General features: G+C 39.3%; 1 protein-coding gene across 7 annotated transcripts in view; it reads right to left on the bottom strand.

Annotated features, from left to right (window-relative positions):
- Positions 1-881: 881 nt before the first annotated feature.
- LOC143040711 (uncharacterized protein KIAA2013 homolog) overlaps positions 882-27,154 on the bottom strand; it is a 53,148-nt gene continuing 26,875 nt past the window's right edge. For 3 of the 7 annotated variants that reach the window (XM_076212055.1, XM_076212056.1, XM_076212060.1), the window contains 4 exons: positions 23,088-23,212; positions 22,382-22,553; positions 18,441-18,530; positions 882-2,173 (listed from right to left, as the gene is read on the bottom strand). In XM_076212055.1, the coding sequence (XP_076068170.1) occupies positions 18,458-18,530; positions 22,382-22,553; positions 23,088-23,212 (370 nt within the window). In that variant the 3' untranslated portion in view covers positions 882-2,173; positions 18,441-18,457. Of the gene's footprint in view, positions 2,174-4,334; positions 4,388-14,900; positions 14,936-18,440; positions 18,531-22,381; positions 22,554-23,087; positions 23,213-27,154 lie in introns of all 7 variants that reach the window. The other 4 variants (XR_012967742.1, XM_076212059.1, XM_076212057.1 and 1 more) reach the window with 4 other exon arrangements.

The raw sequence follows: 27,154 nt of genomic DNA, 5'->3' as shown, positions 1-27,154 counted from the left end.
CAATCTTTTCGCACATTTAGCGCAAAAACTGTGAGGTATATCACAAAATTGAATAAAATAACTTTTGTAGAAAATTTTATGTAGAATAAATTTTGTTTCGATACATTTTTCGTTAAAATTAGTTTCTAGTGAGATATTTGGAAAAAACTGTTTTTGGTCGCAATTTTTTCAAGATGGCGGCCAAATCCAGGGGGGTAGAGGGATGCAAAATTAATATGTTATTAAGTAAGGTATTATAAACACATTAAAGCTTATTGCAGCTTTCCCTGATTTTTTTCCTTATTCGCCTTTTTTTACTCCTCTATTGACTGGCCTATACAGCTTTTTGAAGAGAAAGCGTTTAGTATGAGCGAGATGGGTTCCACCACAGTACAAAGATGGATCGCCAACATATGGGCTGGTTGTTATTGGTGAGTTTTAGTTTAGGTTACCAATTGCTAGGATGCTTGCTGGTGGAATGAGATAGGGCATTGCTACTTGCAGCAGAGGATAAAGGTGATAGCAATTCAAACCCTTGCCACTAGCAAGTTGAACCAAGGACATGGTTCATTAAATTCCATACTATAAAGTCCTCTGTAAAGGGCACCTTTCTAGTCTCCTGATTGGGAAGAGTTTTGCGACATTAAACCAAATCGTCTTCAGTTGCTATATTGAAAATCATAAAAATATGAATACTTCTTAGGACTACTTCTTGTTGAATATGTGGCAAGGAGAAGGTATTTCCTCTGTGTACTTGGAAGATTCTGTGGGTTTGGAATCAGGATATGATGGTAAGGCTCCTTGGAATCCTATGAGGAAAATTTTGTGAAGGATCCATCATTTCCAGGCTGTCATATGCTTTTTCCAGATAAAAAAAATACAGCTCAGACGAAACACGCAGATAAATACATATTTATTTAAACTTATATATACATATACATGTGTATTTACATAATTTTTTCTTATAGATATTTATATGTATAATTGCACTTTCCTAAAAGCACATGTACACATACACAGGTAAATGGAGTTTCTTCAAAACTAGCAAAAACTAAGTTTTGCTATGCGCAGCCATTCTTTTACACAATTTGGGATATCTACTTCAACATTCACTTCCAGTTTGCCTTGATACAGAAAAGAAAAAGAAAAGAAAAAAGAAAAGAGAAAAAAGTAAGAAATAAATTACTTCTTTTTCAGTACTCTTCTTAGTAGACCAATGAAATGCAAAGACAGTAACTACGGTTTCAGTAAGGCTACATTTTGAGGGTAACAATTATCTGAGTCTTGCTTCATCAACCTGTAAAGTTTCTATATATAAATATTTTCTAGTATATCTCGGTAATAGATCAACATTTCTTACAGACAAGTTTCCTTCCCCCTAATTATATATTACTGAGTTAACCCAACCCTTCATAGACCCATATAACATCTTACAGCAAAATTATTAGAAGTACCAACATTAAACCAAGGTAAATCATTGCAAAATCAGTAGTGCTGCATCTAATGTCAATTTATACATATGTTTTTGTGCTGTGCATAAATAAATAAAACAACACTCTGCACTTGTACATCAACCAATGGTATACTTAATATTAATTTCCCTACACTCATAATAACCATAAGCATATCCTGTTATCTTGCACACTAACAAAGGTAACAAAAAAGTCGATCAACAATACAAGTACACAAGAGACACAAAGAAACAATCAACTTCTGACAATCAAAAACACCTGAAGTATAGAATCCTGCACAATAATAGATTGGTATACTGATATTCTAATGATCTACTAAACTGCCTTTCACATGTGAAAATTTAGCTCAAACATATTATAGTTTATTTTGTACAATAAAAAAGGTAGACAGTGAAGCAACATGTCTCCTGGAATGCTGGCCTACAAGTATAAAATTAAGAAAAATAAATAAATAAATAAAAAATAAAAAAAATTGTCTAATCATCTAAGTAGTGCATCAACATCATGACAAACCTCAGAAACTATCAGTCTTCTTGCTTTACGGATGAAGTTTGCTTATCTGGACCATACATAAATTATATCACAGAAACAACAATTTTTTTTAAGTGCCCAGGAGATGTCGACGAGCGGAATCTCTGCGAGTGGACAGAGACCTTGCATCAAAGATCTACTTTGCATTTCTTTTTTGCCTTGTCTCCCAATCTCAAAAATCAGACAGTTTTCTGAAAATATGAAAAAGAAAACAATTTAATTTTACATACATGTATACATATACCAAAGGCTTTTTTCCCCCTTATAAAGGAGGTAGCCAAAAGACAATTTAATTTTAATATAGAAAATAAAAATAATAATACTAACTGCTCCAATAAAACTGCACATAAGGCTAAGTTTAAAATTACACACTCCAAGTTGAGTACTTTTAATCTTTAATGAAACAGCGAAGACCCCTAAAACCAACTTCATAATACAAAATTATATAAATAGCTTCTGTGTACAACTGAACTCTGTGCTGGAAAACCAAATAATGTATTGCCAAACTACAAGATCTCACTCTACCACGCCTTATGTGTTTCATAAAAAGTGACTATAATTATAACTCCATGCAAAACTGTGCATTAAAGCAACATTAAATTCCAACTCACTCTTAAAAAATGCAAATAAAAAAATAGTTGGCACTGCACTATCAAAAGTCAGTTCTCTTTTTTACATTAGTGCAATCTTAACTCGGAATCACAGTCGTTAAGAAAATGGTTGCAAAAGTCAAAATTATTTTCAAGAAGGCTTATATGCCTATGGCAAATGTTGGCTGTTGGCTTTGTAAATTGTCTCAAAGAGTGTGATATACACAGCAAGCAAAATTGATCCTTGAAGAAAAGGCCAAAATATATTTGGGCTTACTATAGTCCTCTTAAGCAGCCTGGAAATAAATCAAGTTGCATTTACATATCTATATGAATTATCTCAATAAGCACTTATATATGTAAAGTATTGACTGCAACTATCACTTTTGTGTATTACCAACTGTTCTGGTCCTCAATTTCACCATTACCAACTTATGCACTCACAGTAGTAGAGTACTAATTGTGACTATTTGCAAAAATTCTTATACTAAAATCATCACTCCTTAGCTAGACTGGCATCGACGGGAATGATACATTTTAATGTGAATTCACACACTCGTAACCGGAATATGTTTAGTCTTATTTCTGTTAAAACGTGTTTATTATGTTTATCATAACAAGACTCTGGTTTCTAAAAAGGGGGAAGCATTACACGCACCCACAACCCTACCTGCAGTAAAACAAAGGTATAAGGAGAAGCATTGAGACCACACAAGCACACTCACAGGATCAATAAATCACTTCAACACAGCCTCGAGACTACAAACCAATATCCGATTTTATCCCTACTCAGTTTGGGGTAATGGGTACAAAAATAATATTTATCTGCTTCACACAATTTAATTTTGGTAAGAAAATTTTAATCAGGATGAAGCAACGCATCTGTACACAAGTTTAATGAACTTAACTAAAACTTGTTAAAAAACACTGTATCAAAATCTTTGCAAAGTTGTAACAATGAATTTATTTTGAATCACTAAGAAAGAAAAATGTAATTTACAAGGGAATCTTGCTTATTTGGAATAATATTCAGTATAAATTTCTAAAAAGAAAACTGCCTTATGGAAGATGTTCGTTTCATTTGGGAAAGGCAAAGCAAAAAGTCCGAGTATATTCAAATTAAATATCACCAGCAATATTGCAACCAGTCACATTATATTGTGGACAACCCCCCTCACCCCCTTGTTAGGGCAACTTGGGGGAGAGGAGATGGGGAGGGAGGGGGGGAGGCAAGGGGGTGTTTGTTTTCCCACACAGAAGGCTTTAGTGTAAGGTTTGTGTGTCTATTTACCTAGTTGTATTTTACGGGACTAGAGCTATGCTCGTTTTGACCCATTTTTGTATTTCTCCACATCCAGTTTGCTTTCGAATTCGTGTATAGTTCTGGCATTAACTGTGTGTATTTATTTGTGTGGGTGTGCAAGTGTGAAGTGTGTTGTCTGTATAAGGTATCAGACAAGCCTGACAGCACAAACAGATGATCACATGTGAAGCCTTACTACCAGCACCCATTTTTGTACTTTTGTCCACCCCCCCCTGGGGATCTGAACTCAGGTTACTAGCGTGTGAAGCAAGAGCACTAACCAAGCCACCCAGGGCTCCTGAAATATGTAAGCAAAACAGAACACAATGCATCATGCATGCAGTAAAAAGCGTTTTTCGATGAAACATTATGAATCAGAAATCCAATGCTGAGGATTCCGCCCAGCATGACCTACACACAAAATTGGTGCTTCCAACATCTCAAAGGCACATCACTTACTGAGGAAGACTGTGAAAGCCTCAGAAAGTTACTTAGATGAAAGGCCTCCATCACTAGACAATACAAAGAAAAAATAAATAAATAAAAATATTACCCATTTATGATGTCAATTTGCCATTTGTCAGCAAAATGACATACTTCACGAAAATAACAATTCATTCACCATCTCTTGATTTTCAGAAAAATGGCTTATAATGATTAGATACAAAATTCTTTAACTGAAAAACGTCCTCTGTATAAAATAATTTGAACATAAAAGTTATTTGTTCTTTATTCCATTTCCCACAAAGATAAATTGCTGATACATGACTATTCTTCTTCTTTCCATTCTTCTAAATCCTAATAATATTTCCCAGTAATCAAAACCATCATGAATACTAGGGATAATTATTAGACAGAATTACAGGCTGCACTGGGATAAAATGCACCCAATAACAAGAACCACGTGCTCCATTTCCAAACTGAAGAGTTGGAGCAAATTTGCTAATAATGATAACAGTAGTATAGCCAAAAAGGTAAGGATTGCATGAATGATGGTTGATGTGCAAGAGATGAGTAGCGATTTGTATATCATGCTAAAAACGGAAGAAAAATTTTCCCAGTTTCGACAATTTCAAATATATTAATTTGTTACTTTTTATACAGTCACATAAACACGCACACTAATAAGACCAAAACTCGAGTATGCAGCAACACTATGGACACCCAGTGCCAAAAAGAATTTAAAGAAGTTAGAAAGTATACAAAGAGCAACAACAAACTTGCACCAACTATTTCCAAAATGACATATGAACAAAGACTGTCCATATTAGAATTACCAACTCTGGAACAAAGAAGGGAAAGAGGAAACTTACTATCTATAGAATTATGAAGGGAATGGAAATCTTAGATAAGAATGACTTATTGAAATGGGACAATGGAAAAACTAGAGGACACGAAAAAAAAACTAAATAAAGATAATTACAGAAGAGATCTGAAAAATATATATATATATAGCTTCCCACACAGAGTAATAGATACTTGGAACAAATTGGACAAAGAAACAGTGTGTGCAAACACTATTCAAGATTTAAAAAAAAAAAACTTGATGCTGAGAGATACAAAGACGGGTCACCATGAGCATAGCTCCCTTCCTGTATAATACAACTAGGTAAATACACACCCACACATACATATATACCAAAATTCCTTTCCCTTTATACGGGGTATGGCCAAGTCAAAACCCACCTATATATTACACAATTAAATCCACCCATTTAACCATCCATCCAATCACACCACCTCTTGCAGGAAGAGTTGTCTCTGTCTTCTGTCACAGTGTTTGAGCAGAGGGCAATGCAGTCAGGTATAGCTTTTCAATAGAAGTACCTAACAGCTGCAACTGGTTTACTTATGGAGCTGACAAGAACATCCTTCTGAGTTGTGTCATTCTCTCATCTATTTACAACCTCTCTCCATTCACTCTTATCTTTTGCACTCTCCTCCTTGCTTGACAGGCATTCCTCTTGCATCCAATAATCACCATTTACCCTATCCATCCACCTCATTCTTGATCTCCCCCTCAAGTTCACTCCATCCACTTCTGCATCTGCTTTACACACTTTTTACTAGTTTTTCTTCATTCTTTAATATACACACACACACATATATATGTATCTATATTTATATATATACGAGTATATATATATGTATATATATATATATATATATATATATATGCAATAAAAACACTAGGAGCATGTGTTCACAAATGCGTAAGTAACCACTAGGAAAAGTAAACTAACAAAGCAGAGCGCTTTCGTATAATTACATCTTCAGTGCAGATACAAAGAAGGAATTATAAGATGAAGAAACAAGGTACAGAATATATGACATAGTAAAGAGGGCAATCGGAGAGGTACGTGTACTTCTTCCACTACCTCTCCTATTGCCCTCTTCACTATGTCATATATTCTGTACCTTGTTTCTTCATTTTATAATTCCTTCTTTGTATCTGCACTGGAGATGTAATTATACGAAAGCTCTCTGCGTCATTAGTTTACTTTTCCTAGTGGTTACTTACGCATATATATATATATATATCTATATATACATATATATATATATATATGTATATATATATATATATATATATATATATATTTATATATATATATATATATATAGATAATCTCATGACCTTGTATTGCTTTCCTATCCCAACTCAAGAGACCTCCACTGTCTATTTTACCCATTCTGGGATAAACAATGCTAACTGTGGTCCTCCAAGACAGACATCAGAATCATCTCCCTGCCACCCATTTCCAAAACTGGTCAACACCTTTCTCTCCACTTGAAAGTGCAGCCCCAAGAGGATGATATTGATCTCTGAACCAAACTAAAGATCTGTTTATCAATACATACATACATATACCAAAGGCTTTTCCCCCTACACGGGGGGTAGCCAAAAAGAAAAAGGCATAGAAACCACTCCCACCAATTCCATTTCCTATATATTCCACTCCCCTCCACCCTCATCAATGTCAGCTGTATTTCCTAATTTATTCTTGTGACTTGACAACCAATGGCTGCTCCCCTCCCACTCCTGCTACTAATGATGATGATTTGGTTTAACCACTTCCGTACGATAATGCCTACATCAGCAGCACGAGACACGAGTGGGTACACAAGGATAATGATGTCGGCGTCTTGATTATATTTTTTGTAGTTGTACATGAGTTACCCCCAGACTCTGTGAATTGATTTGATCACGTTTTCTGTGTTTATTATTACTTAGAGTAAAAGAGAACAAGTAATACAGCAGTGACTTTATATTTCATAATGCGAGTAGTGTGATGCAAATTACATACTGCAGCCGATACTGTGCTCGAGAATTTGAATCGTACTAAAGTGGTCAATGTCATGAACTCCCCTGTCATGAGGCTAAGACATAGCCCTTTACAGAGGCCTTTGTAGTATGCAATTTAATGAACCATGCTCTTGGTCCAATTTGCTCAGAGCAGAGTCTGAACAGCTGTCATCTCGACCTCCATTGCAAGTAGCAAGCATACATCATCCTACTATTATAAGCCAGTAACCTAGTCCAATTGGCCATCAACCTTCCCATCTCAAGGCAACAAAGATTATATCACTGCAGCTCTCAAAATCAGTGAGGCCTAACAACAGGAACCTGAACCATGTTGTCCTGCACATCATCATCCTACTCATTTTCACATCCCGTCATTAGCCTCAAATATATCGAGTGCAACCCTAAGGAGCTGGTGCATCATGAATTACCATTCCTCCACTTTCTTTTTTGGCATAGAGGCATAGAGATGACAACCAGCTACTGATGCTCTCCTCTTCCTACTAACTGCCGGTGATCGAAAAAGAGACCCAGACAGCGCAATACAACATTCCCACATTTTTTTCAAGGAGGGATCTATGGGAGATCCCAAGGCTCATTCCTGGCCCCTTTGGAGCAAGGTCAGTGACAGATGAGATGAAAGTGATGATGATATGGTTAAACATCACAAACTCCCCCCTATCAGAGGGCTACGATGATGCCCCTAGCAGGGTGCTTTGTAGCGTGGAATTTAATGAACCATACCCTTGGTTCAGCTTTGCCGGTGGCAGAATTTTAACCTGCTCAACCAGCGAGCTTCCTTGCGATGAAAGTAATACTTATATTTATCGTCAAAACCTGTGAGACACACAAGCTATGGCTAGGTAATGACTTCCTATATGATAGATGAAATGGAGGTGTTAATGAAATGCATGTAAAATAATAATAATACAGCTGAAGCCAGCATAAGAAAAAAGCAGCAACATAAATGTTAACATAGCAATAAATAGCAAATTATGATCACCAGTAAAACCCTGTGAAAAAAAGACATAAAGCAGTCAAATTTATGGCACAAAAGCAGCAGGATACATTCAGATATCAAATGACAATTGCTTATGCAATGCAGCAACCTGAAAAGTAAGTCCATGATATTTATGAAATATATCACAGAAAAGAATAAGTAAATAAATAAATACATACATATATACACATACCAAGGGCTCTTTCCCCCTTGTAAGGGAGGTAGCCAAAGTCAAAAGGCAGGATTCCACTCCTATCCACCACCCCTCCCTCCCTCTCATATTGGCTCCTCATAGATGACAGGTCATCACTGCATCTTGCCCAATGCCCTGGGTCAGAAGCAATGCAGCAAGACACAGTATATCCACAGCAAGGTCGCTTCATTTAATCGGCAACCACCCCTCCATCCTTTCATGCAAAATCATTGATGACAGGGAGAAATTCTTTTGGGCTGTGTCAAAATATCATTTATACATAACCATTCCCTAAACCCCCTCCCAACCCCCCCACCCACTCCCTTCCATTCATCACAGTATCATCAATATACAGCCATTCTCAGCTCCCCCCATCTTCTATTTTCTCTCTTCCTTCCTCAACAGACATTTCCCTTTTGCTCAATGCCCCTTTCACCCCATCCATCCACCTCATCCTCGGTCACCTCATGTTCACTCCATCCACCTCTGCCTTCCACACTTTTTACTAATCCTTCTTCACTCATTCTTTCCACTTGTTCAGTCCATCCTAATACTCTTTCATCAACCCCATCTCCCATCTCCTTTTCCACCCTTGCTCTCCTCCTCACCTCCTCATTTCTCACTCTATCCAACCTTGTAACCCCAACCATACTTCTCGGAAATTTCATCTCAAACACATTTAAACTCTTCCTCTCTATGTTCCAAGTCTCTGCCTTATACAGAGCTGTCTGCACAACCACCCCTTCATATATCCTCTTAGCATCTATTCCCAAATGTCTATATAAATACATAAAATACATAAAAAAAATGAAAATAAAAAAGGCACACATCCATGGTCATTGACATATCACCATTATAAATCAAGTCAGTTCTATTGGTCAGTCCTAAGAAACATGTTAATCATATAGAACAATGAGTTACAATGAATTACAATGATGAAGCATGATGACAGAAGAACTTTCCATCCATAAGGTCTGATGGATAAGAACAGAAAATAAAGGGAAAAAAAAAAGACAAGGAAATAAAGAAAAAGTAAAAGTAAAAAAGTAAATAAAAAATAAAGGAAAAGGTAAAGAAAAAAGAAAAAAATATATAGAAGAAAAAAGTAAAGATCACAGGTTATTTAGTACTTAGAAATGAGTATCATGTATTTTTTATCACCAATAAGAATATGTAAAACAACCCTTTCCACAAAGCAATACATGAGGTATTGACAGCAAAAAATTAATGTAGTTAATACTTTAAAATAATGTAAGAGGAAGATAGACAGAATATTTTAGGGAGTTGCTAAATGTGAAGGAGGATAGGGAGGGAAAGGTAGTTGCAGTGGGAAGACCATAGAAAATGACAGTGATGAATAAGAAAAATGGAGGAGAAACAAGGAAAGATGAGGTGAAAGCTGTTATTAAAATGATACATACATACATATACCAAGGCTTTTTCCCCCTTCCAAGGGAGGTAGCCAAAAAGGGAAAGGCATAAAAACACTCCCACCCATTCCATCCCTAAACACACTCCACACCCCTCCCACCCTCCCTCTCATCTGAGCACCTCCTGGATGACGGGTCATCCCTGCACCCTGCCCACCGCCCTGGGTCAGAAGCAGTGTCGCAAGACACAGCACATCCACAGCATGGCCGCTTCATTTAATCGGCGACCCCCCCTCTCCGTCCCCCCTTGCATATAAGGAGAGGACGGGGAGAAATCCCTTCGGGCTGCGTCAAAATTTACTCACACATACTACCCCACCCCCCACCCCCTTGCCCATTCCTCCTCATGCAATCACAACATCATCCATATACAACCATTCTCCACTCACCTCTGTCTTCCGTCCTCTCCCTTCCTTCTTCAACAGACATTCCCCTCTTCCCCAAAGCCCCCTTCACCCCATCCATCCATCTCATCCTAGGACGTCCCCTCATGTTCACTCCCTCCACATCTGCCTTCCCTACCTCTTTTACTAGTCTTTCTTCACTCATTCTTTCCATGTGTCCAAACCATCCTAATATTCTTTCATCAACCCTATCTCCCAAATCCTTTTTCACCCCTGTTCTCCTCCTCACCTCCTCATTTCTCACTCTATCCAGCCTAGTAACCCCCACCATACTTCTCAGACACCTCATCTCAAACACATTCAAACTCCTTCTCTCTTCTTCACTTATGTTCCACGTTTCTGCCCCATACAGTGCTGTTGGCACAATCACTCCTTCATACAGTCTCCTCTTCGCATCCATTCCCAAATGTCTATTCCTCATTACACTCTTTAATCCACCAAGGCATTTACTTGCTTCTCTCAATCTACATTCTACCTCCACCTTCACTCCACCTTTTCCTGCTACACTTGCACCCAAGTATCTAAAACTATCCACTTCCTCCAGTCGCTCTCCCTTAAATGTTCACTTCCAGTCTACTGCCACTTTCACCCCTTGTACATCTCATCACCTTACTTTTACCCACATTTATCTTTAGCTTTCTTCTATCACATACTCTCCCAAACTCTGCCACCAGCTTCCTCAATCCCTCCTCTGACCCTGCCACAAGCACAGTGTCGTCCGCAAACAACAGCTGGCTCACCTCCCACTTTTCTCCATTTTCTTTAACCATCTCCAATCCCTGACCCACTACCCTAGCATTCACCTCTCACACCACCCCATCCATGTATAAGTTGAACAGCCAGGGCGACATAACGCATCCTTGACGAAGTCCCACCTTTACTTCAAACCACTCACTCTCTCCATTTCTAATCCTGACACAAGCTCTACTACTCTCATAAAAACTCTTGACAGCTCCCAAAAGCTTTCCTCCTATCCCATAAATCTGCATAACCTCCCACAGTGCCTTTCTGTCTACCCTATCATAAGCCTTTTCCAGATCCATAAAAGCCAAAAAAAACATCCTTCCCCTTTCCTATAGCTTTCTCACATATCTGTCTTACCACAAAGATCTGATCTACACAACCTCTACCTGTCCTAAATCCACACTGTTCCTCACCAATTACTCCTTCTGTTCCTCTCCTAATCCTCTCAATTAAGATCCTTCCATAAGCCTTCCCTACTACACTTAACAGGCTAATCCCTCTGTTAAGTGTAGTAGGGAAGGCTTATGGGAGGATCTTAATTGAGAGGACAGCAGGTAAGGAACCTGGGTTAGATGGGTGTCATGCAGTGTCTAAAAAAAGGGAGGTACAGTGATGGTGGACTGGCTGGTGAGGTTGTTTAATGTTTGACTAAAAGGGGGTAGAGTGCCAGAGGACTGGAGGAGTGCATGTATACCATAGTTCCACTTTACAAGGGAAAAGGGGACATGTGTGAGTGTAGTAGTTTTGGAGAAATCAGTTTGTTGAGTGTAGTTGGGAAGGCTTATGGGAGGGTTTTGATCGAGAGGCTTAGGAGAGGAACAGTGTAGGTTTAGGACAGGTAGGGGTTGCATGGATCAGATTTTTGTGGTAAGGCAGATGTGTTAGAAAGCTTTAGGAAAAGTTGGGATGTTCTTTGGGCCTTAATGGATTTGGAAAGGACTTATGACAGGGTAGACAGGAAGGTGCTGTGGGATGTGTTGCAGATATATGGGATAGGAAGAAAGCTGTTAAGAGCAGTTAAGAATTTTTATGAGAGTAGTAGAGCCTGTGTTAAAATTAGAAATGGAGCAAGTGGTTTAAAGGTGGGACTTCACCAGGGATATGTTATGCTGCCTTGGCTGTTCAATTCATACATGGATGGGGTGGTGTATTTACCTAGTTGTATTTACCTAGTTCTATTTTGCGGGAAGGGGAGCTATGCTCGTGGTGTCCCGCCATTGTATCTCGCAGTGTTTAGTTTGCTTTTAAACTCATGAATGGTTTTTGCGCATACTATTTCATTATCCAGTTTGTTCCAAGTGTCCAAAACTCTATGTGGAAAACTGTTTTTCTTCAGTTCTCTTCTATAGCTATGTTTTTTTATTTTCTTTCCATGTCCTCTTGTGTTTCTCTTGTCCCAGTTAAGTAAGTCCTCTCTATCAAGTATCTCTGTGCCTTTCATGATTCTGTAGATGGTCAATAGGTCACCTCTCTCTCTTCTTTGCTCCAGTGTCGGTAACTCCAGTTTAGCCAATCTCTCCTCGTATGATAGGTTTGCAAGTGCAGGTGCCATTTTTGTAGCTGCTCTTTGGATTCTTTCCATTTTCTTTATATTCTTTTCGGTACTGGGGGACCACAATGTCGCCACATACTCTAGTCTAGGCCTTATCAATGTAACCAATATTTTTTTTATCATGTCTTCGTCCAAGTATGCAAATGCCACTTTTATTGATCTTAGCAAGTTGTAAGTCTCCCCGACAATTTTGTTAATCTGTTTATCATAGGACAAGTCGTTTGTGATAATTACTCCCAAATCTTTTTCAGACCCTACTTTCTTTACTTCCTTGGTTCCAATTGTATATTTTCCTGATATTCTGTTTTTGCTTTTTCCAAACTCCATTATGCTACACTTCTTAGTATTAAAGTCCACTTGGCTGTTCAATTCATACATGGATGGGGTGGTGTGAGAGGTATAATGGGCAGGGGATCAGAGATGGTAAAAGAAAATTGAGAAAAATGGGAGATATGCCTTTTTTTTTTTTTCTTCTGACAACACTGCACTTGCAGTATCAGAGGAGGGATTAAGGAAGTTAGTGACAGAGTTTGGAAAGGTGTGCAAAAGAAGGAAGTTGAAGATAAATGTGGGTAAAAGTAAGGTATTGAGATGTACAAGGGGAGAAAGTGGAAGCAAATTGGAAGTATTAAGGGACAGAGACTGGAAGAAGTGGATAGCTTTAGATACTTGGGTGTGAATGTGGTGGGATAGGGAAGAGTGGAGGTGGAGGTAGGATGTAGGATGAGAGAAGCAAGTTAATGCCTTGGAGGATTAAAAAATGTAATGAGAAATAGATATTTGGGAATGGATGCTAAGAGGAGACTGAATGAAGGAGTGATTATGCCGACAGTAATGTATGTGGCAGAAACATGGAACATAAGAGAGGAAGAGAGAAAGAGTAATAACATGTTTGAGGTGAAATGCCTGAGAAGTATGGTAGGAATTACAAGGTTGGATATAGTGAGAAATGAGGAGGTGAGGAGGAGAGCAAGGGTGGAAAGTGAGTTGGGAGATGGGGTTGATGAAAAGTATTGGGATGGTTTGGACACATGGAAAGAATAAGTGAAGAAAGATTAGTAAAAGAGGTGTGGAAGGCAGAGGTGGAGGGAGTGAATGTGAGGGGGTGACCAAGGATGAGATGGATGGATGGGGTAGAAGGGGCATTAGGAAAGTGGGGAATGTCTGTTGAGGAAGAAGACAGATGATAGGGGTGAGTGGAGAATGGTTATGTATAGTTGATAATGTTATGCATGCAAGGGAGTGGGTGGGGGATGGGGGGGAGTATGTGTTAATGATATTTTGATGCAGACTGAAGGAATTTCTTCCCGTCTTCTCTTTTTCTGCATGAGGGGACGGAGAGGGGGGTCACTGATTAAGTGAAGTGGCCTTGCTGTAGATGTGCTGTGTCTTGCTGCATTGCTTCTGACCTAGGGCAGTGGGCAAGATGCAGGGATGACCAGTCATCCAGGAGAAGCCAAGAAAAGAGGGAGGGAGGGGTGGTGAATGGAAGTGGAGTATGTGGGGACGAAATGAGTGGGAATGGATTTATGCCTTTGACTTTGGCTACCTCCCTTGTAAGGGGGAAAAAGCCATTGGTGTGTATATATGTATATATATATATATATATATAGATATATATATATATATATATATATATATATATATGTAATACTTTAAGGGTCTGAGCAATACCCCTATTGACCAAAGTCACACCATATCCTTCTTAGATTGGAAATTGATCAGCATTCTAAAGAGAGTGCAGATTGCTTTTAATTTCTCCCTCCTTTCTCCTACTCTCCTTAAATCTCTCTTTATACAACCTCTAAGACTCCACTTACTTGGACAAATTTTGGTTTAAGAAGGAAATAAGCAAGAACTGGTTACTAATGGACTTAGTGATCATGCAGTGAGCACTGAAACAATTGAGAGGATTAGATATCTTTATGGATAAGGATTACAGACGGTAAGGGGCATGGAACTTCCTTGTGTAGACCTTATGGTCTCTTGCAGTTTCCACTAATCATATGTTCCTCAGGTACGATATTGTCTCCAAGGATGGATCCACTCGTTATCGTTGACAAACTACAATACTCCTCCACAAGTAAAACCAGGAACGACTGCAACAGCACTGTAGGAGAGAAACCAAACACAGAGTATGGGATCCAATGTATTTAACATTGAATACATTGGATCCCATACTCTGCGTTTGGCCTCTCTTCTACAATACTCCTCCACATTTGTTCAACATCCTCACCACAGGCTTTTATAGCTTCATTCACCCTATCCACCCACCTGTTCTTTGATCTATCCTCTGCACTCATTCCCTTTTTTCTTCATTGAACTTTAGAAAGACTTTAAATATAAAAGCAAATTCACACTGCCACAAAGTACAAAGGAGTGCATCTTCAATACTTACAAATGTTTTAAAGCAGGGTAGGTTTTCAGGAATATCTGGAATATTCATTTAAACACATACATTTCATTTCACAGGTAAACAACATCTGTGTTATCGCTTGTGTTTACCCAAACATACGTACTAAACCACGACCAATGACAGGTGGTGGTCCTCCGAGACAGAAATATGTAATTTTCGCAGGAAAATTAATTTTTCCCTGATACAAACTCTTCGGTACTCCTTACACTAGGATACTCTCGCGTAGCGCGAATATTTCTACTGCGAAATTAAAATCCTCACTCTGTGGGTCTGGGCAACGCTTATCCTCAGTAAGGGGCCCCATTGGGGCAAGGGGGGGGGCCCTTGCCCTCCACCACAAGTCTCGCACACTATAACCATTCTCTGAGCCAGGTATGATTTAAGCACAAGGTTGTCAGGCAAGGAGAAGGAACTGTTTAGAGGGGTGGTTGAGGAGGGCCATTAAAGGTAAGGAGTACCTCAGGTTTGTATCAGGGAAAAATTAATTTTCCTGCGAAAATTACATTTGTTCCGAAGAATACAAACTCTTCGGTACTCCTTACACTAGGAGACTCGGACTTAGGAGGGAAGGAAGTTGTTATCTAGCCTGGGAAACCGCTGTAAGGAAAATCTGAGAGAATTAGTTCCCTGTCACCCGCCTTCAAAAGCCATCAAAACCCTGAAGAAGCTGACACTCCACTTCTGAACTGAGTCCGTCTCTGAACTGGGCTCAAAATTAATCTCTATTAATATTAACTGAATCTCCTCCACCTCTTCACATAAGGAAAATTGAAAAATGGCAACTGTTCCTTCTCTCTTATTATCAGCCAGTAAAACAGAACAAGTTCCACATATATACAGCACAGAGAAGAACTTAACATTTCTTCCCAGAGAGTTCTATGAGAGGACCCATGGATTGTTGCCAGCCACTACAGGGCTCCAAATTTCCACTCAGTGAAACTTGAACCCACACTAATTATTATCATTATTATGATATACTATACTCATAAACATGAAGAAAATAAATGTTGAAGTCAATAGACAATATATAAAATAAAGTAAAAAAAAATATATATACATATAATGATGATGATGATAATGATATGGTTTAAAGTCACACACTCCCCCCTATCGGGAAGCTAGGATGGTGCCCCTCACAGAGGGCTTTGTAGCATGGAATTTAATGAACCATGCCCTTGGTTCAACTTCGCTGGTGGCAGGATTTGAACAGCCCTCACCTCGACCTTCACCGCAAGTAATGACGCCCTAACCCACTCAGCCAGCAAGCTTCATAATAATAATAATACATATATACATTAGTATCAACAGCCCTTTTCCCCACTATGAGGAAAGGCCAAGTCAAAGCATGTATACACCAACCCTCCACCCATCCACATCCGTCCAGAATCCAGTCATTCCCTTTCCCATCTTAGCACCTCATGGATGAAGAAGAGTCATCCCTGTCTCCAGCCACACCATTTAGGTCAAATGCAATGCAGAATGACACAGCACTTTCACGAACAACAAATAGCTCACCTCCCACTTCCTTCCACTCACTCACCAACTCCAAATCCCTATTTACCATTCTTGCATTTACCTTTGTCACTAACCCATCCATATACACTTTCAACAACCATGGTAACATCACATAACCATAGCACAGCCCCACTTTCAACTAAAACTCTTCACTCTCTCCATTCCCAAACCTATAGGCTTTATAAATCCTGTATAAACTTTTGACCACCCTTAACCCCTAAAATACAATGATGCCTACACAGGCATCGTGAGGCACGATTAGGTATACAAGGATGCTGGTGTCAGCGTCTTGATTATATTTATTTTGTAGTTGTAGCTGAGTGACCCCTGTATTCTGTGAACAGGCTTGATCGAAAATTCTGTGGTTATAAACATTGTGGAAGTATAACAGTTGTAACTTTATATTTTATCAACGCACATTGTGATGCATCATCGTACATCAGGCAACCTAATGTGCATGTGGGTATTTGACTCATATTGAAGAGTTCATAGAATTTCCTCTATCCCATACATCTGAAACACACTCCATGACACCTCTCTGGTCAATGCTGTCATATGCCTCCTTCAAATCCATGAAAGCCTAAAAGACATCATTACCTTTTGCCAAACATACATACATATACCAAGGCTTTTTCCCCCTTACAAGGGAGGTAGCCAAAAAGGAAAAGGCATAAAATCATTCCCACCCATTCCATCCCTGAATACACTCCACACCCCTCCACCCTCCCTCTCATCTTAGCACCTCCTGGATGACAGGTCATCCCTGCACCTTGTCCACTGCCCTGGGTCAGAAGCAGTTATAAAATTAGCAATACCTCTCACTTCAGCATCTCCAAGATAAAGGGTTGTCTTTGTCCTCATTACATAAATTCTGACCACATGCCATTCCTGATGATAATAAAAGACTTGGATATAAATGTCAGAAAGTTGATCTAGGACTTTCCAAGCCCCTTTCCACAACAGCGGATATCAGAGGTGTAGTAGATCAGTGTTGCATATATATATATATATATATATATATATATATATATATATATATATATATATATTATATATATATATATATATATATATATATATATATATATATATGCAAGCACCTAATCAGTATGACTGAGCTAATTACACTGATTTCTGAGTTCATTCACAAACAGCCATTCCAACATATCAAAAAAATCCACATGCACTTCTCACCATACTAAAATGAATAAAGAGAATATAAAGAAATTAGAAGGAATACAAAGAGCAATGACAAAGATGGCACCAACACTCTACAAATTGACATACGAATGAAGACTGTCCAAAATGGAACTACCAACCCTGGAACAAAGAAGAGAAAGAGGAGATCTACTGACTATTTTCACAATCATGAAAGGAATGGAAGTCCTAGATAGAAATGATTTATTAAAGTGGGACAACAGAAAAACAAGAGGACATGAAAAACTCAAAAAGGATAGTTATAGAAGAGATCTGAAAAAGAATAGCTTCCCACACAGAGTGGTGGATATCTGGAATAAATTGGATGAGACAACAGTGTGTGCAAATACTATTCAAGAATTTAAGAACAAATTTGATGCTGAAAGATACAAAGATGGGTCACTATGAGCATAGCTCCCTTCCTGTATAATACAACTAGGTACATACAACTAGGTAAATAAGGCAATGGGTCTCCAGACAGGCCATGGTGTTGACACCAAAACTACAAGAGAAATCAAATCATATCCTTTAAACTTTATCCATTTTCTTTTACAGGTCTTCTACAAGAGAGACCAGGGACAGTGGACTGAGTGACTGATCTCTTTTCTAAATTGCGCTTTTGCCCATGGAAACAGAAGCAGATCAAGCAGAAGCAGAAAAAGCAAAAGCAGATGTACGAGTACAAGCAGCAACAGAAGACAACACGAGTCCTATGCTCAAGTCCTCACCAAGCACCAACACAGAATTGGCCTCAAAACAAACATCATATGCCCCAGATATAAGGCACCATGCAAAGATCTCACAAATTACCTTACACTGCCTTATACTCAAAGTATTTTGCCTGAATGACCAACAAACAACCTGGTGGCGATATCCAGGTTCCCTGGGGCCATAGGTCTCCTGCAAGAGAGAACCGAGGCTACAGATTGACTGACTGATCATTGATGGTGCGTTTCCTATTTACTCGTATGAATTACTCCTGGACCATATGCTTATTTTTGGGAGGAACTCTGACTTGCTTACTGAGATTATTTGATGGTTCAAGGATGTGCTGGGGCCTGAATTAGCTAGTACATAAGAACATAAGAATGGAGAAGACTGCAAGAAACCATAAGGCCTACACTAGGCAGTTCCATGTTGAACCTTGGATAATGAATGCCCCATTTAATGAACAAATTGGTTAACGAACAAGTTTAGTGAAAAATATTTGATTCTGTTAACTAATGATAGTTTGGGAAACAAACACACACAATCCCACTGGCTCAGTGGTGCTTTGGCCCATTTGCAGTAATTACTTTGGTTAGCAAACATTTCAGTTAAAGAACCAAGTCAAGGAACAGATTAAGTTAGTTATCCAAGGTTTTGCTGTCCTGCATTTCATCACCGATTACCAGCACCTTTATCCTTGGAGACAATATTGAGCCCAGGAGACAGTCACAGAAATAATGAAGGAACATGTTGAAAGTGGTCAGCATTCTTATTTGAATGGGGATTAGTTCATACAGGAATGCTGTGTGATTTTGGTTCAAAAAAGAAATGAGAAGAGTAAAAGGACAGACATAACTCAAGGAGCTCAGACGGATGAGGCAACAAATGGGTTCTGGATGGGTGTCTGCCCTGACTCAATCACCCTCCTTATGGCCAACCCCTTATAAGGATGAAAATGCATTTAGCATATGTATATATGTATGCATGTATGTATAGATGGATGGATGGATGGATGGATGTATATATGGCTGTTTATATATATGTATGTGTATATGCATGTATATATGTATGTATGTATGTATTTACCTAGTTGTATTTACCTAGTTGTAATATACGGGAGGGGAGCTATGCTCGTGGTGACCCGTCTTTGTATCTCTCCGCATCAAGTTTTATCTTAAAATCTTGTATAGTGTTTGCACATGCTGTTTTGTTGTCTAATTTGTTACATGTATTTATCGCTCAGTGTGGGAAACTGTTCCTTTTCATGTTTTTTCTATAACTATCTTTTTTCAGTTTTTTTCCGTGTCCTCTCGTTTTACCGTTGTCCCACACTAACAGGTTGTTCCTGTCTAAAACTTCCATTCCTTTCATTATTCTGTAGATAGTCAGCAAATCTCCTCTTTCTCTTCTTTGTTCCAGAGTTGTAGGTACAATTTGGATAGTCTTTGCTCATATGTTAGTTTGGCAAGAGGGATGTGCTATGTCACCCTGGCTGTTTAATTTACATATGGATGGGGTGGTGCGAGAGGTAAATGCAAGGATAATGGACTGGGGTTTGGAGTTGGTTAAAGAAAATTGAGAAAATGGGAGTGAAGGCAGTTGTTGTTTGCTGATGACACTGTGCTTGTAGCAAGATCAGAGGAGGGATTAAGGAAGTTAGTGACAGAGGTTGAGAAGGTGTGCAAAAAAAGGAAGTGGAGGATAAATGTTGGTAAAAGGTGATGAGATGTACAAGGGGAGAGGATGGCAGCAAATTGGAAGTGAGTATAAAGGGAGAGAGACTGAAGGAAATGGATAGCTTTAGATACTTGGGTATGAATGTGGCAGGAAAGGGAGGAGTGGAGGTGGAGGTAGAATGTAGCGAGAAGCAAGTATATGTCTTAGAGGATTAAAAAGTGTAATGAGAAATAGATATTTGGGAATGGATGCTAAGAGGAGATTGTATGAAGGAGTGATTGTGCCAACAGTACTGTACGAGGCAGAAACATGGAACATAAGAGAGGAAGAATTTAAATGTGTTTGAGATGAAATGCCTGAGACGCTTAGTGGTTACTAGGCTGGATAGAGTGAGAAACAAGGAGTTGAGGAGGAGAGCAGGGGTGGAAAGGGAGTTGGGAGATAGGGTTGATGAAAGAGTATTGGGATGGTTTGGACACATGGAAACAATGGGTCAAGAAAGATTATTAGGGGAGGTGTGGAAGGCAGAGGTGGGGGGAGTGAAAATGAAGGGGAAACCAAAGATGAGATGGATGGATGGGGTAAAAGGGGCATTGGGAAAGAGGGGAATGTCTGTTGAGGAAGGTCAAACACAGAAGATAAGGGTGAGAGGAGAATGGAAGCGAGTGGGTCAGGGAAGGGGTGAGGGGGTGAGGGAGTATGTGTGAATGATATTTTGAAGGGATTTCTCCTCTTCTCTTTTTCTGCATGAGGGGATGGAGAGTGGGAGTCACCAATTAAATGAAGTGGCCTTGCTGTGGATGTGCTGTGTCTTGCTACATTGCTTCTGACCCAGGGCAGTGGGCAAGTTGCAGGGATGACCCGTCATCCAGTAGGAGCCAAGGAGGGAGGAAGGCAGGGGTGGTATATGGGAGTGAAGTATGTGGAGATGAAATGGGTGGGAGTGGATGATTTATGCCTCTGGCATTGGCTACCTCCCTTGTAAGGAGGAAAAAGTCGTTGGTATATGTATCACTGTCATTTTCTTAATGAATCCCACTGCAACTACCTTTCCCTCCCTAGCCAAGACTTCACATTTATCAACTCCCTAAAATCTGCGTCAGGGGTAATTAAATAATCCAGCCTTACCTTGACACACTCAACACATGGTTCATCACAAACAGACTCAAAATAGCTTCGGACAGACAGTCTAGGGAACGACAACAACAACAACTCCCTAAAATACTCTGCCCACCTTCCTCTTACTGCCGTCTCTTCCTTTATCATCTCTCCATCAGCACCTTTTACTTTTCAAATAAAAAATTAAATCTAAACCAATCACTGAAACCAAGTCATCCTTTCATCAATAACACATCCAAAGGAGCAATCAGTAATCCATAAAAATCATTCTTAATGGAAGCACAACTAACTACATATTGCAATCTTTCATCCCAATGAAGCATGTGAATGAACCAGATAATGATGCTTCTTACCTAAAGCCTGCAACGGAGTGGGTGACTATGCTCCAGCAAAATTCATGCTCAAAGCAATATACAATATGATTAGAATTAGCACTATGTAAGAGATCTTATTTGTGTCCACTTCAACAGAGCATCAATATTGACTGTAAACAGCCTGGGCCGGGGGGGGGGACAACCCTTGACACAGCAAAACCTGGAACATTATTGACTTTTTTTCCAGCACATGAAACCCAGAGCTCACCTTAAAACAAATAACTAATAGATCTCCAACTTCTTTTGTACGACCATTGGTAACCGCAAACTGTGCTGAGCAGCAGATTGTGGTCCAAGGAGGTGAAGAGAGGGGGCCCATACTCGTACATAAGCCAGTTTTACTCCATTGGCATGCAGGAAAATTTTGTATCAAAGATTTGGACGATTTTGGCACCCACACTAAAAAAAGGTTACCCACCCCTGGCCTAGGCTTTGATAATAATTCATGCAACTTTTCCTTATTGATGGATGATTAACAACCCTCGTTACCCATTCAGTGAGCACAGAAAAAGGGTATGACCGATAACTACAGAATGAGGATGACTGTGTTAAACTGTGTGATACTAATTTTAATACGAACCTGCCTGTACCCCAGTAGTCTGGAGGCTATTGAGGTTCTTGTATCAAAATCTGACACCAGGACTCTTACAGTACTGCTTCTTTTAAGCCAACTAACTTCCCTTTAGTGGGACCATTTACCATACAACCTCCTCCTTGCCTCACTTGTAAAACATCACATTTCTATTTCAAACTAAAATACATGGCCTCTAACTACACGTCCTCAAGTTACGCAACATTTTAATTACACAGATTCCTACATAAGCACTTGCATACACTGCCGCGAGCAGTACAACTAAAACATAAATTCCTTACCTGTATCTGTGTTTAACATCACCCCCACAGTATTCATTCACAACAAGTTTGAAAAGGAAGAGGTGGAATATAACTATGAGGGCCACCACGGTGAACCAGAACAGCGTTGGTAGCCCACCCCACTTGTGACCGTGGCGATGCAGTGCTATCACGTGGTGCTCGTGAGGAGGTGCTGAAATTGAACAAGGCATTCAAAACAAGGGTGAAAGAAAAAGGTTATGATACATTATAAATATGATATATGTTTACGCGGCAGTGATTTTACATGGATCCTTCATTTGATTTTTTTTTTTTTTTTTTCTATTGTTATTATTATTATTATAGATGGTTCGTGATATTTGGGAGAGGAGAAAATGATCTCTGGATCCCCTCAGTCACAACCCAAATGAAGTGGTTTGTGGACTACGGACAAATGCCCCCCACCCCCAACTGCATCCACCCATTGTCCACTAGATGCCTCAAATGGTAGACGGTGTTGACAAACTGGTCCACACTACTGTGCAATACAGAATATTGCACAATAATATTGAACGTGTAGGGCCCACTTAAAGGGGGTTTCTATGAATCGACCCCTTTTTTAAGTCCAACGTGCATTTCTCTGCTGAATAAAACTGTCTGGTATTAGTTACAACAAACTTGATAAAGTATGGTCAATTATATTGTTCAGGTTGTATATAAACAAAACATAACGAAGTAAAGGGGTTACCTAAGGCTATTTCTTTAACATGTATGGTGTGCTTCAATTCCTCCATGTGTATACGATCCCAAGTGATGTACAAAATGGCTGTTACAGGCTCCGTCAACTTCACTGGGAACATCTGCTTCGTGGGACTTGAATAAAAAGAATATTTATACATATATAAATATATATACATATTATATATATATATATATATATATATATATATATATATATATATATATATATATATATATATATAAATATATATATATATATATATATATATATATATATATATATATATATATATATATATATATATATATATATATATATATATATATATATATGAAATAACAATCATGAAGTAATACAATAACAAAGATTCAAACTATTTTATCTCCCTTATAAACATTCTAATGAAATTAAAATACATAGATTAACAGATTAAATGAATATTTCTATTTCTATAATCACCTCAAACTGTTTCCACATGAACTGAATACCCCAGTATATGACTATGATTTCTATTGATTATCAAACATACATGCGAGTACTGGAAATGGAAAAAAGAAGAAGGAAAAAATTCTCTGAACTGCTAATACATAAATACTAAAAGCCCTTTCCCCTTTATGAGGGGAGTAGACAAGTTAAAGCATACAAAAATTATATATATATTAAAACCCATTTTATGCCTCTCCTAACAGATAATAAAACCAAGGGCTTCTTCACAGACACATAAGGGAGGTAGCCAGTCACCGTACCCAGCCTCCAGTGGTATTCTTTAGAATCAGTACTGGTTAATGCTTGGTTATTTTACTTCACTAAGGAACAGACATTAGGAAGAACAGGTTCAGTTTGTCCTCCTTAAACCCTTCAATTTGATGATTTCATTAGAATGTTTAATAAGGTTCATACATAAATCCCTGTCATTTCACTGTATGGCAACTCCACCCCATCAGGCAGTGTTATCCTTTCATCTAATTGTAATATATGGAATAAAGTAATAAATACATAAAAAAGATATAAATAAATACATAAATATATAAATAAATACATAACTATACAAAGCAGTAAGAGGAAGATGGGCAGAGTATTACAGGCCGTTGCTAAATGTGAAGGAGGATAAGGAGGGAAAGGTACTTGCAGTGGGAAGTACTAAGGAAATGACAGTGATGAGTGAGGAAAATAGAGGACAAATAAGAAAAGATGAGGTGAAAACAGTCATTAAAATGACGACAGCAGGTAAGGCACCTTGGTTGGGTGGGTGTCATGCAGAGTGTCTAAAAAAGGGAGGTACAATGATGGTGGACTGGCTGGTGAAGTTGTTTAATGTCTGTTTCAAACAGGGTAGAGTGCCGGAGGACTGGAGAAGTGCACGCATAGTTCCACTTTACAAGGGAAAAGGAGACAAGTGTGAGTGTAGTAGTTTCAGAGGGATCAGTTTGTTGAGTGTAGTCGCGATAGGAGGAAAGCAGTTAAGAGCAGTCAAGAGTTTCTACAAGAGTAGTAGAGCCTGTGTTAGAATCAGAAATGGAGAGAGTGTGTGGTTTGAGGTAAAGGTGGGATTCGACAGGGATGTGTATGTCATCTTGGCTGCTCAATTTATACATGGAGGGGGTGGTGCGAGTGGTAACCACATGGGTACTGGGCCAGGATTGGAGATGGTTGAAGAAAATAGAGAAAAGTGGGAGATGAGCCAGATGTTGTTTGCTGACAACACTGTGCTTGTGGCAGGATCAGAGGACGAATTAATGAAGTTAGTGACAGAGTTTGGGAAGATGTATGAAAGAAGGAAGTTGAAGATAAATGTGGGTAAAAGAGATGTTCAAGGGGAGAATGTGGCAGCAAATTGGATGGGAGTCTTAACCCCTTCCATACGGTGCCGTATACATAGGCGTCATGAGGAGCAAGTGAATACGCGAGGCTGCCATATCGGCGTCTTGATTATATTTATTGTAGTTGCCCCTCCGTAATAACATACTCTCTAAACTGAATGTAATCACATTTTCTATGGTTATCAAAATTCACGGGTGAAAGAGAGAACGATCAATATAAGCGGTGACTATATTTTATGATGCGAGTATTATTATGACACGTCGTACGGCTGGCATTGGCTGCTGCCCACGAGATTTAAGGCCCGTACTGAAGAGGTTAAGGGAGAGATACTGGAGGAGGTGGACATTTTTAGATACTTGGGTGTAAATGTGGTGGGAAAGGGAGGAGTAGAGGTGGAGGTAGAATGTAGATTGAGAGAAGCAAGTAAATGCCTTGGGGGATTAAAAAGTTTGATAAGAAATAGACATTTGGGAATGGATGCTAAAAGGATATTGTGTGAAGGAGTGATTGTGCCAAAATCACTGTATGGGACGGAAACATAAAACATAAAAGAGGAAAAGAGGAGTTTGAATTTGTTTGAGATGAGGTGCCTGAGAAGTATGATAGGGGTTACTAGGCTGGATAAAGTGAGAAATGAGGAGTTGAGGAGGAGAGCAGGGGTGGAAAGGGAGTTGGGAGATAGGGTTGATGAAAGAATATTGGGATAGTTTGGACACATGGAAAGAATGAGTGAAGAAAGATTAGTAAAAAGAGGTGTGGAAGACAGAGGTGGAAGGAGTGAGAATGAGGGGGGCGACCAAGGATGAGATGGATGGATGGGGTAAAAAGGACATTGAAAAAGAGGGAATATCTGTTGAGGAACAAAGGGAGAAGACAGAAGATAGGGGTGAATGGAGAATGGTTGTGTATGGATGATGCTGTGTTGCATGGGAGTGATTTGACCACCTCCTTTATAAGGGAGGTATATGGATAAATACGTACATAGATATACCAATGGCAATTTCCCCCTTACAAGGGGGGTAGCCCCCCCCCCCCAAAAAAAAGGCATAAAATAAACTCAAACCCATTCAGTCCCCACATACTCCACTGCCATTCACCACCCCTCCCTCCCTCTTATCTTGGCTCTTCCTGAAAGACAGGTCATCCCTGCTTCTCGCCCACTACCCTGGGTTAGAAGCAGAGTAGCAAGACACAGCGCATACACAGCAAGGCTACTTCATATAATCAGCAACCCCCCACCTCTATGTCCCCTCATGAAGAAAAAGAGAGGATGGGGAGAAATCCCTTCAGTCTGTGTCAAAATATCATTCACATGTTCTCCCTCAACCCCCCATCCCCCACCCACTCCCATGCATCACAGCATCATCCATACACAACCATTCTCCACTCACCCCTATCTTCTGTCTCCTCCCGTTCTCAACAGACATTCCCCTCTTTCCAAATGCCCCTTTTACCCCACCCATCCATCTCATCCTTGGTTGCCCCCTCATATTCACTCCCTCCACCTATGCCTTCCACACCTCTTTTACTAATCTTTCTTCACTCATTCTTTCCATGTGTCCAAACCATCCCATTACTCTTTCATCAACCCTATCTCCTAACTCACTTTCCACCCCTGCTCTTCTCCTACTTCATCATTTCTCACTCTATCCATATTTCTCAGGCATCTCATCTCAAACATGTTTAAAGTCTTCCTCTTTTATGTTCCATATTTCTGCAAAAATTATAATAATAATCATACATACATATACCCATGGCTTTTTCCCCCTTACATGGAAGGTAGCCAAAGTCAAAGGCATAAATCCACTCCCACCTCTTTCATCCCCACATACTCCACACTTAATCACAAACCCCTCCATCCCTCTTTTCTTGGCTCCCCTTAGAACATGTATATCCAAAACTCTTCCTACTCTTCTCATGGTTACCACTATATAGTCCATTAAAGCCCTATCTACCACCCTTCCATTCACCAAACCTCTCCCATGTGTACTTATGCTTGACTTTCTTCCTAAATGTGTTTAGGAAGTTGATAGGAAATACACTGTATTTCCTATCAACTCTCTAAACACATCTCCACCATCAATTCTCTTCTACAATTTTTTCCTGGAACTCCACACTTCTCAACCACTCTGTCTACTGGTTCATCTCCTACCTTAGCATTGAGATCTCCCGATACCACTACATTGACATTTCTCCCTAAACCCTCTATGCACTCGTTTAATTCTATCTAAAAAGCCTTCCTTTCCTCTACA

The sequence above is a fragment of the Oratosquilla oratoria genome, chromosome 29 (genome assembly GCF_046742065.1).
Source record: "Oratosquilla oratoria isolate Oo_2021 chromosome 29, ASM4674206v1, whole genome shotgun sequence".
NCBI classification, from domain to species: Eukaryota; Metazoa; Arthropoda; class Malacostraca; order Stomatopoda; family Squillidae; genus Oratosquilla; species Oratosquilla oratoria.
This window is presented reverse-complemented; position numbering and strand designations above follow the sequence as displayed.